We start from the raw sequence: 21231 nt of genomic DNA, 5'->3' as shown, positions 1-21231 counted from the left end.
GAAGACTTGTGCTCCAGAACTAGCTGCACCTCTAGCCAAGCTGTTCCAGTACAGCTACAACACTGGCATCTACCCGACAATGTGGAAAAGTGCCCAGGTTCATGCAGCAACAGATCATCCAGCAGCAACAGATCATCCAACACCAACAATACAAAGTACCCCAAAAGTCCATACACGGGAGCCCTGCATCCTCCACATTTCAACCATCTACAATCTCTCTCTCCTTCCAGGTAATATGCAACACATCACATCGGTAGAATCTCCAGAACTTAATTCAGTGGTGACACACTAGATTCGTGCAGCAGAGCTGGTCTCCAGTCATCTTGGTTAATCCTTGCTACTGGACCAAGACCTAGCTCTGTCAAGCCCGTGTGGTGGCTGATGTGCAACGGCCACCACATGTTAAAATCTACGCACAGGCATCTTCCACCCTTCAAGATTTAGTTCAGGAGTTGGAATATTGGGTCCTTCATTGAAACACCTGTGAACTTTTTGACGTGGAAGCAAGTCATCCTCGCTTCGAGGGACTGCTTATGGTGATGTCCTGTCCACAAAAAGCAGGACAAAATCAAACCGGCCAATTACTACCCAGCAGTCTACTCTCAATCATCAGCAAGTGATGGAAGATGTCGTTGACAGTGCTATCAAGCGACACTTACTCACCATTAACCTGCTCACCGATGCTCAGTTTGAGTTCCGTCAGGGCCACTCTGCTCCAGACCTCATTACGGCCTTGGTCCAAACATGGACAAAAGAGCTGAATTCCAGAGGTGAGGTGAGAGTGACTGCCCTTGACATCAGGCAGCATTTGACAGAGTGTGGCATCAAGGCGCCCTAGCAAAACTGAAGTCAATGCGAATCGGGGCGGGGAGGGGGGAGGAAACACTCCACTGGCTGGAGTCATACCGAGCACAAAGGAAGGTGGTTGTTGGAGGTCAATCATCACAGCCCCAGGACATCGCTGCAGAGTTCCTCAGGGCAGTGTCCTAGGCCAACCATCTTCAGCTGCTTCATCAATGAACTTCAGACAGAAAGGAATAGGATGTGAGATAGCACTGTTAATAAAGGATGGGATCAGTGCGTTAGTGAGAAATGATATTGGCTCAGCGGATCAAGACGTTGAATCAGTTTAGAAACATAGTAACATAGAAAATAGGTGCAGGAGTAGGCCATTCGGCCCTTCTAGCCATTCACTGAGTTCATGGCTGAACATGCAACTTCAGGACCCCTTTCCTGCTTTCTCACCATACCCCTTGATCCCCCTAGTAGTAAGGACTTCATCTAACTCCTTTTTGAATATATTTAGTGAATTGGCCTCAACAACTTTCTGTGGTAGAGAATTCCACAGGTTCACCACTCTGGGTGAAGAAGTTTCTCCTCATCTCGGTCCTAAATGGCTTACTCCTTATCCTTAGACTGTGACCCCTGGTTCTGGACTTCCCCAACATTGGGAACATTCTTCCTGCATCTAACCTGTCTAAACCCGTCAGAATTTTAAATGTTTCTATGAGGTCCCCTCTCATTCTTCTGAACTCCAGTGAATACAAGTCCAGTTGATCCAGTCTTTCTTGATAGGTCGGTCCCGCCATCCCGGGAATCAGTCTGGTGAACCTTCGCTGCACTCCCTCAATAGCAAGAATGTCCTTCCTCAAGTTAGGAGACCAAAACTGTACACAATACTCCAGATGTGGCCTCACCAAGGCCCTGTACAACTGTAGTAACATCTCCCTGCCCCTGTACTCAAATCCCTTCGTTATGAAGGCCAACATGCCATTTGCCTTCTTAACCGCCTGCTGTACCTGCATGCCAACCTTCAATGACTAATGTACCATGACACCCAGGTCTCGTTGCACCTCCCCTTTTCCTAATCTGTCACCATTCAGATAATAGTCTGTCTCTCTGTTTTTAACCACCAAAGTGGATAACCTCACATTTATCCACATTATACTTCATCTGCCATGCATTTGCCCACTCACCTAACCTATCCAAGTCACTCTGCAGCCTCATAGCATCCTCCTCGCAGCTCACACTGCCACTCAACTTAGTGTCATCCGCAAATTTGGAGATACTAAATTTAATCCCCTCGTCTAAATCATTAATGTACAGTGTAAACAGCTGGGGCCCCAGCACAGAACCTTGCGGTACCCCACTAGTCACTGCCTGCCATTCTGAAAAGTACTCCTACTCTTTGCTTCCTGTCTGACAACCAGTTCTCAATCCATTGCAGCGCACTACCTCCAATCCCATGTGCTTTAACTTTGCACATTAATCTCTTGTGTGGGACCTTGTCGAAAGCCTTCTGAAAGTCCAAATATACCATATCAACTGGTTCTCCCTTGTCCACTCTACTGGAAACATCCTCAAAAAATTCTAGAAGATTTGTCAAGCATGATTTCCCTTTCACAAATCCATGCTGACTTGGACCTATCATGTCACCTCTTTCCAAATGCGCTGCTATGACATCCTTAATAATTGATTCCATCATTTTACCCACTACTGAGGTCAGGCTGACCGGTCTATAATTTCCTGTTTTCTCTCTCCCTCCTTTTTTAAAAAGTGGGGTTACATTGGCTACCCTCCACTCGCTAGGAAGTGATCCAGAGTCAATGGAATGTTGGAAAATGACTGTCAATGCATCCGCTATTTCCAAGGCCACCTCCTTAAGTACTCTGGGATGCAGTCCATCAGGCCCTGGGGATTTATCGGCCTTCAATCCCATCAATTTCCCCAACACAATTTCCCGACTAATAAGGATTTCCCTCAGTTCCTCCTCCTTACTTTGGATGGAGATAAGGAATAAGGTGAAAAAGTCACTGGTGGGCAATAGTCTATAGGCCCCTTAATAGTAGCTACATTGCTGGACGGAGTATAAATCAAGAAACAATGGAGGCTTGTAATAAAGGAATGGCAATAATCATTGGCGATTTTAACCAAATTGATTGGACCAAGCAAATTGGCCAGGGCAACCTTGAGGAAGAGTTCATATAACTGATCTCGTAGTAAAAGATCCTCTAGGAATGAGTGACCATAACATGGTGGAAATTCAAATTCAGTTGGGTGAGAAAGTTGGTTCTCAAACCAGTGTCCTAAGCTTAAATAAAGGTATGAGGGCAGAGTTGGCTAACGTGGACTAGGATAATAGATTATAAAGTATGGGACAGTTGATGAGCAGTGGCTCAACATAACTGAAGTCCCTCATGTGGCAGACATTTAAGGGGATATTTCATAACTCGCAACAAAAATATATCCCAATGAGAAAGAAAGACTAAGAGAAGGGATAACCATTCGTGGCTAACTAAGGAAATAAAGGATGGTATAAAATTGAAAACAAGGGCATAAAATGTGGCCAAGACTAGTGGGAGGCCAGAGGATTGGGAAACTTAAAAACCGGCAAAGAGCAAATCAAAAAATGATAGAGAGGGAAGATAGATTATGAAAGTAAATTAGCACGAAATATAAAAACAGATAGTAAGAGTTTCTACAGGTGTTTAAAAAGGAAAAGAGGATGAGATTGGGGCATTAATAATGGAGAACAGGGAAATGGCAGAGACGTTGAACAAATATTTTGTATCGGTCTTCATGGTAGAAGACACTATGGGCAATAAATGCTGTCCTTGCCAGCGACACACATGTCCCAGGAACGAATGTTTTAAAAGGGAAGAGGATCATACAATGATCATCAGGTCAGTGTCATAAGTTTCGGAGCACAATTGATGAAAGTTTATGTTCTGTATACAAGCTCGTTCACAGTCAAAGAATTGTTAAATGAGATTGTCGGGTCGAATGTTGCCCCTCAGATTTGACAGTATACTTTCTTTGCTTGCTCTTGCACTGAGGACGGACAATGTAGGTGGACATGTTCAACAAGGTTGATGTATGACTTGTATTTCATGTGTAGCCAAACTGCTCATTCTTTCTCATTTTTTGATCCTCCGTGTGAATAACTGACATCTTGTGGGAGGAAGTCACCTCAATCCATGGTACTAGATGCTGAGATTCATGGTCTTTGCCTTCATTCTGAGCCATGGCCTTCGTTTTTCTCATCAGATTTCCCTCACCTTTCATAGCAGAAAAATCTCATCACAGTTCTATTTTGGATCTGTTTCACTTACATAGTTTTTCTTGCGCCAAACTGTAGTTTTTTAATTTAATGTGGCTCAAAGTAGAAAAGGTTTTCTTGTACCCTAAAGCATTATTGCTAGTGTGGATATTGGCCAATTCCAGTTCCAGGCTTCGTAATCTGTCCAATGTCTGATTCTTTGCAATGAATGATGGGACTGGGCACTTCAGTTGTCTTCAATCACCATATGACTCTGAAATGTGAAACTTGCTCGAAATGGAACAAAACGGCAAAGTGTGGAAGCTTTCTGCTGGAGTGTGCCTCCCTGCCATGTCAAAGGTCGCCACCAGTTACTGGGACGGACAGTGTGCTGTTAAATGGCTAAAGATTTAGCACTGCCATCCTATGGGCACAGAACACAACTAAGCATGTTCATCCACTCTGTCCTGTCCCGTTGCTGCAGCCAAAGTACAGAGGTTGAGTGATCGCAGAAAAGGAGCACATGAGCTAGGAAGGCTTGGCTTCTATTCTTGCTGATATACTTCCAAAAGTGCAGTTTTCTTTTTGGCTAATTCCGAAAGTGAAATTCAAAGTCTGTGGTTAAACTGGGAGACTTGCATGATGAAAAAATGCGTTCTTCATATGCGATTCCTACAGGAGGTGTTTAGCGTTCACATACAGAGTTTACAGTGCGGTGTTTAGGATTCACCTACAGAGTTTGCAGTGCCGTGTTTAGCAATAGTAAGAAAGGACATTAGCCTGGATGATGTGGAAATCTGTATGGGTGAGCTGCGGAATACCAAAAGACAGAAAACGCTAGTGGGAGTTGTGTACAGACCACCAAACTGAAGTAGTGAGGTTGGGAACAGCATCACACAAGAAATTAGGGATGCATGCAATAAAAGTGCATTTAAGGATCCCCGGGACCTGCATCCCAGAGTACTTTAAGGAAGTGACCCTAGAAATAGTGGATGCATTGGTGATCATTTTCCAACAGTCTATCGACTATGGATCAGTTCCTATGGACTGGAGGGGATCTTTAAATGTTTGCCATTGCCTATCCACCGTCAACCCTTCAAGTATCATTTGCCAGTCTATTCTAGCCAATTCACGTCTCATTCCAGCGAAATTACCTTTCCTTAAGTTCAGGACCCTTGTCTCTGAATTAACTGTGTCACTCTCCATCTTAATAAAGAATCTACCGCTTTTTGAAAAAGGAGGGAGAGAGAAAACGGGGAAGTATAGAACGGTCTGACATCAGTAGTGGGGAAAATGTTGGAATCAATTATTAAAGATGAAATAGCAGTGCATTTGGAAAGCAGTGACAGGATCGGTCCAAGTCAGCATGGATTTATGAAAGGGAAATCATGCTTGACTAATCTTCTGGAATTTTTTTGAGAATGTAACTAGTAGTGTGGAGAAGGGAGAACCAGTGGATGTGGTGTATTTGGACTTTCATAAGGCTTTTGACAAGGTCCCACACAAGAGATTGGTGTGCAAAATTAAAGCACATGGTATTGGGGGTAATGTACTGACGTGGATAGAGAACTGGTTGGCAGACAGGAAGCAGAGAGTTGGGATAAACGGGTCCTTTTTAGAATGGCAGGCAGTGACTAGTGGGGTGCCGCAGGGCTCAATGCTGGGACCCCAGCTATTTACAAAATACATTAATGATTTAGATGAAGGAATTGAGTGTAATTTCTCCAAGTTTGCAGATGACACTAAACTGGGTGGCGGTGCGAGCTGTGAGGAGGACGCTAAGAGTGACTTGGGACAGGTTAGGTGAGTGGGCAAATGCATGGCAGATGCAGTATAATGTGGATAAATGTGAGGTTATCCACTTCAGGGAAAAAACACGAAGACAGAATATTATCTGAATGGAGGCAGATTAGGAAAAGGGGAGGTGCAACGAGACCTGGGTGTCATGGTACATCAGTCATTGAAAGTTGGCATGCAGGTACAGCAGGCGGTGAAGAAGGCAAATGATCTGTTGGCCTTCATAGCTAGGGGATTTGAGTATAGGAGCACGGAGGTCTAACTGCAGTTGTATAGGGCCTTGGTGAGACGTCACCTGGAATATTGTGTTCAGTTTTGGTCTCCTAATCTGAGGAAGGACATTCTTGCTATTGAGGGAGTGCAGCGAAGGTTCATCAGACTAATTCCCGGGATGGCAGGACTGACATATGAGGAGAGACTGGATCGACTGGGCTTGTATTCACTGGAGTTTCGAAGGATGAGAGGTGATCTCATAGAAACATATAAAATTCTGATGGGACTGGACAGGTTAGATGCAGGAAGAATGTTCCCGATGTTGGGGAAGTCCAGAACCAGGGGTCACAGTCTAAGGATAAGAGGTAAGCCATTTAGGACTGAGATGAGGAGAAACTTCTTCACTCAGAGTTGTTAACCTGTGGAATTCCCTACCGCAGAGAGTATTTGATGTCAGTTCATTGGATATATTCAAGAGGGAGTTAGATATGGCCTTTATGGCTAAAGGGATATGGAGAGAAAGCAGGAAAAAGGGGTACTGTGGTGAATGATCAGTCATGATCTTATTGAATGGCGGTGCAGGCCCGAAAGGCCGAATGGCCTACTCCTGCACCTATTTTCTATGTTTCTATGTTCACCTGCAGAGTTTACAGTGCCATGTTTAGGATTCATCTACAGAGTTTACAGTGCCGTGTTTAGGATTCATCTACAGAGTTTACAGTGCCGTGTTTAGGATTCACAGAGTTTACAGTGCCGTGTTTAGGATTCATCTACAGAGTTTACAGTGCCGTGTTTAGGGTTCATCTACAGAGTTTACAGTGCCGTGTTTAGGGTTCATCTGCAGAGTTTACAGTGCCGTGTTTAGGATTCACAGAGTTTACAGTGCCGTGTTTAGGGTTCATCTACAGAGTTTACAGTGCCGTGTTTAGGGTTCATCTACAGTGTTTACAGTGCCGTGTTTAGGATTCATCTACAGTGTTTACAGTGCCGTGTTTAGGATTCATCTACAGAATTTACAGTGCCGTGTTTAGGGTTCATCTACAGTGTTTACAGTGCTGTGTTTAGGGTTCATCTACAGTGTTTACAGTGCCGTGTTTAGCGTTCATCTACAGTGTTTACAGTGCTGTGTTTAGGGTTCATCTAGTGTTTACAGTGCTGTGTTTAGGGTTCATCTACAGAGTTTACAGTGCCGTGTTTAGGGTTCATCTACAGTGTTTACAGTGCCGTGTTTAGGATTCATCTACAGAGTTTACAGTGCCGTGTTTAGGATCTACAGTGTTTACAGTGCCGTGTTTAGGGTTCATCTACAGTGTTTACAGTGCCGTGTTTAGGATTCATCTCCAGAGTTTACAGTGCCGTGTTTAGGATTCACAGAGTTTACAGTGCTGTGTTTAGGGTTTACAGTGCCGTGTTTAGGATTCACAGAGTTTACAGTGCCGTGTTTAGGGTTCATCTACAGAGTTTACAGTGCCGTGTTTCGGATTCACAGAGTTTACAGTGCCATGTTTAGGATTCATCTACAGAGTTTACAGTGCCGTGTTTAGGATTCATCTACAGAGTTTACAGTGCCGTGTTTAGGATCTACAGTGTTTACAGTGCCGTGTTTAGGGTTCATCTACAGTGTTTACAGTGCCGTGTTTAGGATTCATCTCCAGAGTTTACAGTGCCGTGTTTAGGATTCACAGAGTTTACAGTGCTGTGTTTAGGGTTTACAGTGCCGTGTTTAGGATTCACAGAGTTTACAGTGCCGTGTTTAGGGTTCATCTACAGAGTTTACAGTGCCGTGTTTCGGATTCACAGAGTTTACAGTGCCATGTTTAGGATTCATCTACAGAGTTTACAGTGCCGTGTTTAGGATTCATCTACAGAGTTTGCAGTGCTGTGTTTAGGATTCACAGAGTTTACAGTGCTATGTTTAGGATTCACAGAGTTTACAGTGCCGTGTTTAGGATTCACAGAGTTTACAGTCCTGTGTTTAGGATTCATCTACAGAGTTTACAGTGCTGTGTTTAGGATTCATCTACAGAGTTTACAGTGCTGTGTTTAGGATTCACAGAGTTTACAGTGCTGTGTTTAGGATTCATCTACAGAGTTTACAGTGCTGTGTTTCGGATTCACAGAGTTTACAGTGCTGTGTTTAGGATTTATCTACAGAGTTTACAGAGCCGTGTTTAGGATTCATCTACAGAGTTTACAGTGCCGTGTTTAGGATTCATCTACAGAGTTTACAGTGCCGTGTTTAGGATTCAGAGAGTTTACAGTGCCGTGTTTAGGATTCAGAGAGTTTACAGTGCCGTGTTTCGGATTCACAGAGTTTACAGTGCCGTGTTTAGGATTCACAGAGTTTACAGTGCCGTGTTTAGGATACACCTACAGAGTTTACAGTGCCGTGTTTAGGATACACAGTGTTTACAGTGCTGTGTTTAGGATACACAGAGTTTACAGTGCCGTGTTTAGGATACACCTACAGAGTTTACAGTGCCGTGTTTAGGATACACAGTTTACAGTGCCGTGTTTAGGATTCACAGAGTTTACAGTGCCGTGTTTAGGATTCAGAGAGTTTACAGTGCCGTGTTTCGGATTCACAGAGTTTACAGTGCCGTGTTTAGGATTCACAGAGTTTACAGTGCCGTGTTTAGGATACACCTACAGAGTTTACAGTACCGCGTTTAGGATTCACAGTGTTTACAGTGCTGTGTTTAGGATACACAGAGTTTACAGTGCCGTGTTTAGGATTCACAGAGTTTACAGTGCTGTGTTTAGGATTCACAGAGTTTACAGTGCTGTGTTTAGGATACAGAGTTTACAGTGCCGCGTTTAGGATACACAGAGTTTACAGTGCTGTGTTTAGGATTCACAGAGTTTACAGTGCCGTGTTTAGGATACACCTACAGAGTTTACAGTACCGCGTTTAGGATTCACAGTGTTTACAGTGCTGTGTTTAGGATACACAGAGTTTACAGTGCCGTGTTTAGGATTCACAGAGTTTACAGTGCTGTGTTTAGGATACACAGAGTTTACAGTGCCGCGTTTAGGATACACAGAGTTTACAGTGCCATGTTTAGGATACACAGAGTTTACAGTGCCGTGTTTAGGATACACCTACAGAGTTTACAGTACCGCGTTTAGGATTCACAGTGTTTACAGTGCCGTGTTTAGGATACACAGAGTTTACAGTGCCGTGTTTAGGATTCACAGAGTTTACAGTGCTGTGTTTAGGATTCACAGAGTTTACAGTGCTGTGTTTAGGATTCACAGAGTTTACAGTGCTGTGTTTAGGATACACAGAGTTTACAGTGCCGCGTTTAGGATACACAGAGTTTACAGTGCTGTGTTTAGGATTCACAGAGTTTACAGTGCCGTGTTTAGGATACACCTACAGAGTTTACAGTACCGCGTTTAGGATTCACAGTGTTTACAGTGCTGTGTTTAGGATACACAGAGTTTACAGTGCCGTGTTTAGGATTCACAGAGTTTACAGTGCTGTGTTTAGGATACACAGAGTTTACAGTGCCGCGTTTAGGATACACAGAGTTTACAGTGCCATGTTTAGGATACACAGAGTTTACAGTGCCGTGTTTAGGATACACCTACAGAGTTTACAGTACCGCGTTTAGGATTCACAGTGTTTACAGTGCCGTGTTTAGGATACACAGAGTTTACAGTGCCGTGTTTAGGATTCACAGAGTTTACAGTGCTGTGTTTAGGATTCACAGAGTTTACAGTGCTGTGTTTAGGATACACAGAGTTTACAGTGCCGCGTTTAGGATACACAGAGTTTACAGTGCCATGTTTAGGATACACGGAGTTTACAGTGCCGTGTTTAGGAGACACCTACAGAGTTTACAGTGCCGTGTTTAGGATTCACAGAGTTTACAGTGCCGTGTTTAGGAGACACCTACAGAGTTTACAGTGCCGTGTTTAGGATTCACAGAGTTTACAGTGCCGTGTTTAGGATTCAGAGAGTTTACAGTGCCGTGTTTCGGATTCACAGAGTTTACAGTGCTGTGTTGAGGATACACCTACAGAGTTTACAGTGCTGTGTTTAGGATTCACAGTGTTTACAGTGCTGTGTTTAGGATACACAGAGTTTACAGTGCCGTGTTTAGGATACACCTACAGAGTTTACAGTGCCGTGTTTAGGATACACCTACAGAGTTTACAGTGCCATGTTTAGGATACACCTACAGAGTTTACAGTGCCGTGTTTAGGATACACAGAGTTTACAGTGCCGTGTTTAAGATACACAGAGTTTACAGTGCTGTGTTGAGGATACACAGAGTTTACAGTGCCGTGTTTAGGATACACAGAGTTTACAGTGCCGTGTTTAGGATACACAGTTTACAGTGCTGTGTTGAGGATACACAGAGTTTACAGTGCCGTGTTTAGGATACACAGAGTTTACAGTGCTGTGTTGAGGATACACAGAGTTTACAGTGCCGTGTTTAGGATACACAGTTTACAGTGCTGTGTTTAGGATACACAGAGTTTACAATGCCGTGTTTAGGATACACAGAGTTTACAGTGCTGTGTTGAGGATACACAGAGTTTACAATGCTGTGTTGAGGATACACAGAGTTTACAGTGCCGTGTTTAGGATACACAGAGTTTACAGTGCCGTGTTTAGGATACACCTACAGAGTTTACAGTGCTGTGTTGAGGATACACCTACAGAGCTTAGTGTCGAAGGAGGCCATCTTAGCCCATCATGCCTGTGGCAACTGTTTGCTAGAGCAATCTAAAACTAATCTCACTATCCTACTCTTACAGCTCTCCATTGTCCTGTGCTTCAAATATTTATCCACATTTCCTGTAACGGTTTCAATAGTCTTTGCCTCAACATTCCGCAGCCAACGGTTTCTTACTTCCAACAACTTTGCATAATGAAACTTCGAACCTCTCCTCACTCCTTGAAAATGTTACATTAATAATCCCGTGTCACTAACTCCCCGACCAGAGGAAATAGTCTTCCACTTTTCACTATCAAACCCCCATCATACTTATTTTTAAAAACTTAATTGTATTTCATTTTAGCCTTTTCTGCTCTAATGAAAATAGTCCCAGTATCTCAAGTCTGTCCTCATAACTATATTTTCCATGTCTGGCATCATCCTGGAACGAGGCCTGCTGTTCCACAAATCTCTTGAGTCCATGTCGCTAGAAGTTTTATCCCATGGGGTGACAGCAGAATGCTATTTTGTAGCAGTGATGAACTCTCGGACATTATTAGGAATTTGGATACAATATGATCACTGGATGGCTTAGTTATCTACTACACCTTCTAGTACAGACAGATTTCCCCCGATGGACCGACAATGTGTACATTGCAAATTGAAGTGTCACCAAGCTTTGAAATGGGTGGCCTACTCTTGTGCATCTCCTGATGGTATGCTCGAAAGTAACAAAGCTGTGGATCTGTTACCCTCCTGGCAGTCAAAGTTTGCCTTCCAACCATCTAGGCTTTAGCAAGGCTTTTGATAAGGTCCCACATGGCAGACTGGTCACGAAAGTAAAAGCCCATGGGATCCAGGGCAAAAATTGGCTCAGAGGCAGGAAGCTACGGGTAATGATTGATGGGTGTTTTTGTGACTGGAAGGATGCTTCCAGTGGGGTTCTGCGGGGCTCAGTACTGGGTCCCTTGCTTTTTGGTATACATCAATGATTTAGACTTGAATGTAGGGGGTATGATTAAAAAGTTTGATACAAAAATTGGCTGTGTGGTTGATGAAGAAAGCTGCAGACTACAGGAAGATATCAATGTACTGGTCAGGTGGGCGGAACAGTGGCAAATGGAATTTAATCCGGAGAAGTGTGAGCTAATGCATTTGGGGAGGGCTAACAAGGAAAGGGAATACACATTAAATGGTAGGGCACTGAGAAGTGTAGAGGAACAAAAGGACCTTGGAGTGCAGGTCCACTGATCCCTGAAGGTAGCACGACAGGTAGGTAAGGTGGTTAAGAAGACATACGGAATGCTTGCCTTTATTAGCCGAGGCATGGAATACAAGAGCAAGCGGGTTATGCTTGAACTGTATAAAACACTGGTTAGGCCACAGCTGGAGTACTGCGTGCAGTTCTGGTCACCACATTACATGAAAAATGTATACCAGAGAGCTTACAGAGGAGATTTACGAGGATGTTGCCTGGACTGGACAATTTTAGCTATGAGGAAAGATCGGATAAGCTGGATTTATTTTCTTTGGAACAGAGGAGGCTGACGGGAGACCTTATCGAGGTGTATAAAGTTATGAGGGGCCTAAATAGTGGATCGGAAGGACCTATTTCCCTTAGCAGAGGGGTCCATAACCAGGGGGCATAGATTTAGAGGGGATTTGAGGGGTGGTGGGGGTCTGGAACTCGCTGCCTGAAAAGGTGGTAGAGGCAGAAACCTTCACCATATTTTAAAAAGTAGTTGGATATGCACTTAAAATACCGTAACCTATAGGTCTACGGACCAAGGGCTGAAAAGTGGGATTAGGCTGCATAGCTCTGTCGGTCAGTATGGACACGATGGGCTGAAATGGCCTCCTTCCGTGCTCTAACTTTCTCTGATTGATCATTGATGACCCCACTGCTCACCACTGGGGATGATTGTGGCTCTCAAATTTCTAGGTATGGAGAAAATCACAATAGGATTTATTTTTCTTCAGAAAAAGATTGAGATAATATAACCCAGATGTGTAAAATATTAAGGAGTGGTTAAGTCTGCTCTTTAGGGAACTTCATTACGAAAATCAAGTAAGCAGGGAAAGTCTGAGCATCTATTCATACAGTAAGCATTTCTTGGGGCAGTGCACGAAGGCTTCCTTTGAAGGTGTTCTGTAAAGAAGCTGCGTGGGGATTAGATAAGTGCAGAGATCTTGGGAAGGGAAAGAAGCAGGAAGTTCATGATTAATATAGGCATACTCTGACTTCAGAAGGTGTGGGCTTGATGGGCAATCTTGTTCTAAATATGCTTGTGTGTCTAGGGCCGCATGTAAGGTTTTCACGAAGCATTACTGTCATGACAATTGAGGATGATAAATACATTGGCACTGCTCAAAGCAGCATCCAAGATTTCCATCCTCGAGTGTACCTTGAACTCTGTGTGCTTTTGTACATAGAGGTTGAATGAGGAATGCAAGTTTACATTTCTTGGTGTAACTGCACTCTTCCTCATTCTTTACAACTGTTTCAAGCTGCTTGTGCAAAGCTCACTCTTGGTCTATTCGCTTCCGTGCAGTGCTACGGTACATTTTATTGCCGTAGTTTGGACCCGTTTTTAAACTCCTATAGTTGCCAATATTCTTGCTGTTTTGAGGGTCTTTGTGCTGCCTCTTAAGTGTGTGAAAGGCATGCACTGGGGTAAGGGTTTATTTCTACTCAATTATAGGAAAGGCTGTTGACTGCCACTCAACACATTTCTTAAAGGGACCGTGCCTCAGCTAATTTTATCACATGGGGTGACAGCAGTATGCTCCTTTGTCACAGTGATTATATCCCAGAGTTTATCATGAGCCTGTTTGCAATATGACCGACGGATGGCTTAATTATCTACTACACATTTAGTACAGACAGATTTCCCCCGATGGACCGACAATGTGTAAATTGCAAGTTCAAAGGTCACCAAGCGTTGAAAACTATTTAATGGGTGGTTGGAGGATGGGCTACTCTTACTTTTGAGAAAACCATCAGGAGATGCGTAAGAGTTGCTGAGAGACGGTTATAGAATTCGAGCACTGGGCGGGTGAGGAAAACATCCAAAAAAGCTGTGGATTGTAACATTGAAGTAATCACACTGTACTGCACACAGCGGTACCTTCCTTCTCGTCTTCCTTTACCATCACCTGAATACCTTCCACAGAACGGAGGTGATAAGATGGAGGTGCTTTGTTTTTAAAAAAAAGACTAGGATGTAGCCATGCCAGCATAGTTTACCAGTGAGTCGTCAGGTGAGTTATTGATGATCCCCAGCTGTCCTCCCATACATGAACATTCCAGTTACCAAGAAAATGCTTTGTTTGGGCAAAATGTTTGAAAACAAGGGCAGGGAGGTTTGGATGAAGTATAAGTATATGTTGAAGTAGATGTATTTTTCTGGAAGGTACAGGCTGCATTTGGAAGTACTTTCATAAAGGTAAAAGAATGGCAAAAAAATAAACGGATTAAAGATAAGACTGTTCTTCTATTAAATGTGGAGCTCTTTGAACAAAAACTCAGTCTCAACTCGGCATCTGAGTCAGAGAGTTATGGGTTCAAGTTCCACTCCAGAGACTTGAGCACATCATTTAGGCTGGTACTTAGTGCTGCATGTGGGTGTGCTGACGTCTGCCCTCTCAGGTGCATGGAAAAGATCACATGACACTATTCAATGAAGACCCGGGGAGTTCTCCTGGTGTCGTGGTCAATATTTATACCTCAATCAACATCATTAAAACAGATTATCTGGTCGTTATAACATTGCTGTTTGTGGGAACTTGCTGTATGCAAATTGGCTGCTACGTTTCCTATACTACAACAGTGACTTCACTTCAAAAGTACTTCATTGACTGTGAAGTGCTTTGGAATGTTCTGAACTTGTGAAAGGCGCTATATAAATGCAAGTCTGTCTTTCGTTTCCCTTAAGTAGTTGCATTAGATTTTGTTTGGTCATTTGCTGTACGGTTTTTTAAGACTGATTTTTTATTTTTTTGTTGTAGGATGGTGATTCTTCGTTGAGAAATGCTGCATCCTTCCCTTTAAGGTCCCCACAAGCAGTGTGTTCTCCTGCGAGCAGCGATGGGACTCCAAAAGGTACATTTATAAAGATGCATGTACTGGATACTGTGCGTAGAATAATGGATACTTGAGACTGATTGCAAAGCGGCAATCTTATTTGAGGGGCAGGATGACACGAGCCTCGAGGATGATTGTTCACTGGCTTGAAGTCATTTAGTCCCCACAATTGGTTAATTATATTTAGTCCCCACAATTGGTTAATTATATTTAGTCCCCACAATTGGTTAATTATATTAAGATTATTGAAAAATATCTCTCGTTTCACATTATTTTGGGCCCATAGTCAGACTCCCTATCTTTTGCGCTTGATGTTTGCACTGAAGAATCAACATTTTCCTGGCCAGGTACTTCAAATCTAGGGCAGTTTCAAGGACGAGTTCTCACTGAAGTAAGGGTTACACCGAGGGAGGGGTTAGCTAACTTTGTGACATACTACAGAAGTGTCTAAAGCTGAAATGGAGCATGCTGCATCAGTGGCGATGCACCTTGCTGAAATGATATGCCTTGCCTATTGGGAATTGTACTACTAAATTTAGTTACAAGTGAGGGGTGTACCTTGTAGTGAAAGCACTCCTTCGACTTTAACTAGCTTATTATCTGGGATAAAGTTCTATTCTAAAGTAAGATTTGGATTCACTTAGTGCACATTGAAATTTAAGACAATTCTGTATACAAACTATTTGGATCATAACTTACCATAATTGAGTTAAGTGGCTTTTTAAACTGAGCTGAGCTGTGAAGAATGTCCACAAAGATGAATCTATAAAAGAGGGGCCTTTTGGTGAAGATCTTTGTTTAATCAGGTTGATAAAACATTTTATTTTGAGTGAGAGAGTTCATTGGCAGCTCAATAATTGTGGCTTGCATCAGTTACATTTACAGATTGTTGAATTTAGTGAAACCATCGTACTGACCCCAAGAGCAGGCACTAAACTGCCTCGGGATGTTTGAGATCACAAAAACTACTTGCATATTCTGATTCAGATTAAACCATCAGTGCAGACACTTGTGGGTTAAATCTGTACCTGCTCAGCTGACTGGAATATTGTAAATCTGATGTGTGACTCATGCATTAGTTGCACCCTATGCAAGGCCAATCTGATAATGAATCCGATCTTTCTACCCAGCTGGTTGAAATGTTGCTCTTTGAAATTTCTAGCTTCAGGACTTTGTTGTAAAAAAATCTTCTTGCAGTCTGATTTCATGTATATTTTCTTTAGCATCCATTTTACTTCACTGGATGTTCCCACACTCCAAAAAAAATCTATACATGTAGCCACAGCCCCGAGAATTAGAGCTTGCTTGGCTCCCACAGATGGTTTTCATTTTGTCTACATTCTTCAATCTTCAGCAACCGATGAGTACTGAGCCCTTCCTGTTAGTAAGGCCTTTCATGACCCAACCAAGAGGTTCTGGCCGTGTCAGCCTGTGTTTGCTTACCAGTATTGGGTTAGTGAGTTTCTCTAAATTTCCCTGGGGAGATTTAATGCTGTTATCACCTCTTGCTTGTTGGGGTGTCTTCAAGGATATGTTGGTCTGTTTATTTCTTCCCTTGAGGAGAGAGGCTCAAAGTGTAAAATGCATTCTGCCCAGCAGATAATGAAGTCTACAGCATGCTCATGGTACCACTTGTGGGAGAAGATAGTGCTCCATTTATATACCTTCCTATTGTGTCTTGGAACCTTAATAACAGTCCATTGTGATGACAGGTTGCAATTGTTAAAAACCAGTTTGATGCAATCTATAATACCACTGAAACTAGTAGGGTGGGAATGTTCAGTCTTTGTTTCATTTCTGATTGTTCATCAGCCAGAGATGTACGGTACAGCTTTCTGCTGGATTTCAAATCAGTGGCATGTTTCCTGTCGGCGGATGGTTGGCTTCCATTTCTGAAGGATGATTCGAACTTGCAGTTGGTCCAAGAGAAGGCCATGTTCCTTTTATGGGCAAGAGCCTTAAATCCATTGGAAAGTTTTAAGAAATGTGCATGTGCCTTGTTTTCAGAGGCATCTGCGTCACTTGTTGCCTTGATTCAGAGCAGTCACTGGTTTTCAGCATCTGAACAGGTTTGTCCAAAGGGGACTCCAGTAGCCATTCCTTTGCATGAGTGCACATTACCATCACATCAGCGACTGCCTTTGACTGATCTTTGAGTAATGGACTGTCATCGCCTCAGATTCCCGGGCACTGGGAACAACAATGTTGTTTACAGGAATTAAGATGCTCAGCAACTGGAGATGAGTGAGTGAATCATTTTTGAACATTCCCTTTACTGGTTCACAGGAAGGAATTTCTTTTCTTGCTATTTTCAGCACTGAAATTGCAAAAGTGTTTGTGACCTGAGAGATTTAAACAAATTCAAAGTGTTCTCCATGGGCTGAAGGAAAGGATTAGTTGGCAATCCTTTTTCATTTTAAAAAAAAAAAGGATTCACCTTTTCTGATCTCAACAAAGTTATAGCTGAATCCTTAAATATGCTATTAGTGGCAAATACTTCCAGTGCTTCCCCTTTGACTTGGTAATCAAGTCCTTCTGTCAAGCCCTTGGCGTGTATAATGCCTGTTAGTTGATCCTCTTTTGGTATGCGAGAATACATATTTGCCTTGTACTTGGATAATGAACTCCGACGCCTGAGAATTGAGAAGTGTGATAAAAGAACAGACCGTGACCAGTACTTCAGAAATTTGGTATTCAGCATGAGATTCTGAAAATCTCATTTGATCCCTATTCAGGACCTTGTCTTCATTAAAGCCTATTGTCAGTCCAGTTTGGAAATTCTGTCTTTACTGCAGCCGCATGTCAGTGAAGGAGGGCATTAAATGCATCTCTTCACATGTTTGGTCTGCTAGTCGCATTTCTTGATGATTTTCTTTGTGTGTGCTCTTCAGCTGTTTTCACTCGTACTGCTGCTCCACGAGATTAGTAGTCACTTCACGTGGTGAATCTTGCCAGTATTCTTGGTCAGGATTCCCTTGAGCAGGACATTGCAACTAGATCACCAAGGGTCAGCCAGTCACCGAGGTAGATGGCCCATGTTCACTTTCTAGCTAGAGTTCACATTCTAAAGTGCATTTGGTGTGATTGATACAGGAGGAGGGCTTCCACCAACCAGGATATCTTCAGACTTTGTTCAGCATGTTCAGGCACAAAACCCACGCGTGTCTGTACGGGAGGTTATTTTAATGAATAACCTTCCCTTTCACCCATTTTATTTTGGTTCTTGACCTTGCCAGCCTGTGGCTCACCTTGACTTTTGGTATTTAATAGAATAGGATAAGTGCTGGTAATTGTTCCTCCTCAGATTGTCAGCTGAGCTGTGGGAGTGTTACTGGGGTACATTATTATCACTGGGAGTTCGGAGAATTATTGTAAAGCTATTGGATGGTGCAGTGTCAATATTTCATACAAGTTAAAATGCTGTTTAGAAGTTTTGTACCCTGCAGTCCTTGCACTAGATTTGAACTCTACCTTTTTTGTGCTGACAGCATCCAGGCCGCCTCTGATCTTGCAGTCGCCGCCTCCTTACACCTCACCCAGAGATGCCCCACCTGATATTCTGCTGGACTCCCCAGACAGGATGGGAAGCAAGAAGAAAAATAAAAAGGCTAAGCTCACCAAGGAGGAGAAAGAACAGGCAGATAAGACTGCGATGTATGATATTGTCAGCTCTCCGTCTAAGGACTGTACAAAGCTCACTTTGAGGCTGACTCGAGTTCGAGATCAGCAGGATGATATGCTCCCAAACATGGACAGCAGTACAGAGAATGAGGCAGAATTGAACAGTATGCAGTTCCCAGAACAGACTGCAAAACAGCCAGGGTCTCCTAATGATATCCATGGTTCAATGAACATTTCTGCTCAGTGTGTGCATCAGCAGGAGCAGGCCTTCCTTCAAGCACAGCAGGTCCCTGTCTTACAGCAGAACACTGCAGTTGGAATAGTGAAAACAGCACAGTCACAGCCACTGCAGCAACAGTCACAACAGCAGACTATGACACCATACGATGAGGTAGAATTGGATGCTTTAGCAGAGATTGAACGGATAGAACGAGAGTCTGCCATGGAGAGAGAGAGATTTTCCAAGGAGGTACAGGATAAAGGTGAGATTTTAAAGTGTTCCAGAGAATCTTGTGAAGTTTATAATGAGGAAAAACCGAGTCTTAAAGTTCTTGTCTCCCCTCGCCTTCCATTTTTCACCCTTTCCACCCTCAACAAAATTTCCACACACCAATTATGGTGGAGCCTGGCAAGGAATTTGTCACTATAGCTGTATCTAACTGCTCTGAGGTCCTTTTTCTGCTATTGAGTGACTGCAGTTGCTGGTGGCTTTGAGGGGCCTCCCACAGGTCAGATTGAAGTTGGACTGGCAATGTAATCACAATTAAGGAATGCAGAACTTGAATTCAACACTTACAGATGCAGTATCTTTACTAAATCGTTGGTATCGTTTTTTTTATCCGAGAAAAAAGTCGCAGATTTTCTTAATTTTGAAGTAGTGTACAGCTTCTTGGAGACTGCTGACATTTATACTGAACTTTGCCAAGTGTCCAGCCCTCTTGCACTACTGTTCAGTACAGTGCTGCATCTACTGTCAGTTATATTCTGTAGACATCTAGAACAAACTTCCACTAGTTGCTCTGCTAGTTACCAAATAGTAATTTTATGCATGTGACTTAATGCAAACATCTGATAGAAAGCACACTGTCTTGACCTGTTCTCTAACACAGCAGCACATCGTGCTAAGCAGCAGGAATCACTGCTTTCTGCATTCCAGCATAAACCTGTGCCATTTGCTAAAGGGAAATAAGAACTGGTGCAACAGTGCCAAATACGTGGGACTTCTGGTCAGATTTGACACACACAAAGCACGGGTGGCACTGGTGAGGGAGAGATGGCGGTAACTTCATTCAGACCGTGTCCGCTGGCTCTGTTCTTGGGTCTGCTGGATGCCCAAGGCGTTTTTGTAGTGTGTGCTTCATTTATCCAGCATTTTATTCCTGGGTTTGATAGGAAATGAGCATTGCTGCTGTGTGCACTCATGATTACTGGGATCCTCCAGGCAGCCCAGCCTGTTTTGAATCTAGCCCTCTTACAATCATCTGTTCAGTGTAAAGTTATGTAGCTAGTAATATTCTATAGCCCGCATGCCAGACACGAGACTCCAAAAGCAAGCGCTCTACTTGGAACTTCTTCACGGCAAACAAGCCAAAGATGGGCAGAGGAAACGTTACAAGGACACCCTCAAAGCCTCCCTGATAAAGTGCAACATCCCCACTAACACCTGGGAGTCCCTGGCCAAAGACCGTCTTAAGTGGTGGAAGTGTATCCGGGAGGACGCTGAGCACCTTGAGTCTCGTCGCCGAGAGCATGCAGAAATCAAGCGCAGGCAGCGGAAGGAGCGTTCGGCAAACCAGTCCCACCCTCCCCTTCCCTCAATGACCCGTGACAGGGACTGTGGTTCTCGTATTGGACTGTTCAGCCACCTAAGAACTCATGTTAAGAGTGGAAGCAAGTCTTCCTCGATTCCGAGGGACTGCCTATGAAGATGATTCTATAGAAGTTTATAACTTCCAGAATTAGAACTTCTGGTGTCCAAAACAATGTAATCATGATGCGTATATCTGGTGGAGCGTGCATTCTTGTGACTTGCTGAAAGCTATCTGAACAGAGACTTAACTCTATCTTTAGGTTGGTTTCAGATCCGCGTTGGTTTTCAGTTTGCCTGATTAAAGTAGACCCAGCTGACAGCCGCTGGGCTGTGTACTAAAACTCCGAGCTCCCAATTTCCTAATCCTGGATCTCCACTTGGCATTGTGGATCCCAACAATGAGAAGGATAGAAACAGACTTCAGAAGGAAATGGGCAGACATACGGCAGATGAAGTTTAATGCTGTGAAGTTTTGCATTTTTGTAGGAAGAATGAATGGCAATATAAATGAAATGGGACAATTTTAAATAGAGTGCAGGAAGAGACAGATCTAGGAATGAATATGCAAAAATCTTTGAAGGTGACAGGACAAGTTGAGAAGGCTGCTGAAGCATATGGGGCAGAAGGTCAGTAACCAGAGGGCACAGATTGGCAAAAGAGCCAAAGGTGACATGAAACTTACTCAATGAGTTGCTATGATCTGGAATGCTCTGCCTGAACAAGCGGTGGAAACAGGTCCAATAGTAACACTCAAAAGGAAATTGAATAAATATTAAGGGGAAAAAACCTACAGGATTATGGGGAAAGAGCAGGGGCGTGGGATTAATTGGCTCACTCTACTAAAGAGGTGGCACAGGCACGATGGGCCGAATGGCACCTTCTTTGCTGTATCATTCTCTGATTCTATGCTGTTCCACTGAAGGTTCTATTGGCTGAAACCTTGGGTTAAGCATAATTGAGAGAGATTTGGGCCGTAGTATCAGTAGCACAGTACCTC

General features: G+C 43.3%; 1 protein-coding gene across 1 annotated transcript in view; it reads left to right on the top strand.

The window, feature by feature from the left end:
* Nucleotides 1-21231, top strand: part of nipblb (NIPBL cohesin loading factor b) — a gene marked incomplete at its 3' end in the record, with an annotated part of 524975 nt that overhangs the window by 207737 nt on the left and 296007 nt on the right. The window contains exons 9-10 of the mRNA XM_070871482.1: nucleotides 14728-14821; nucleotides 18292-18906. Of these exons, the coding sequence (XP_070727583.1) occupies nucleotides 14728-14821; nucleotides 18292-18906 (709 nt within the window). The remainder of the gene's footprint in view (nucleotides 1-14727; nucleotides 14822-18291; nucleotides 18907-21231) is intronic.

Source organism: Pristiophorus japonicus, unplaced genomic scaffold (assembly GCF_044704955.1).
Source record: "Pristiophorus japonicus isolate sPriJap1 unplaced genomic scaffold, sPriJap1.hap1 HAP1_SCAFFOLD_253, whole genome shotgun sequence".
NCBI classification, from domain to species: Eukaryota; Metazoa; Chordata; class Chondrichthyes; family Pristiophoridae; genus Pristiophorus; species Pristiophorus japonicus.
This window is presented reverse-complemented; position numbering and strand designations above follow the sequence as displayed.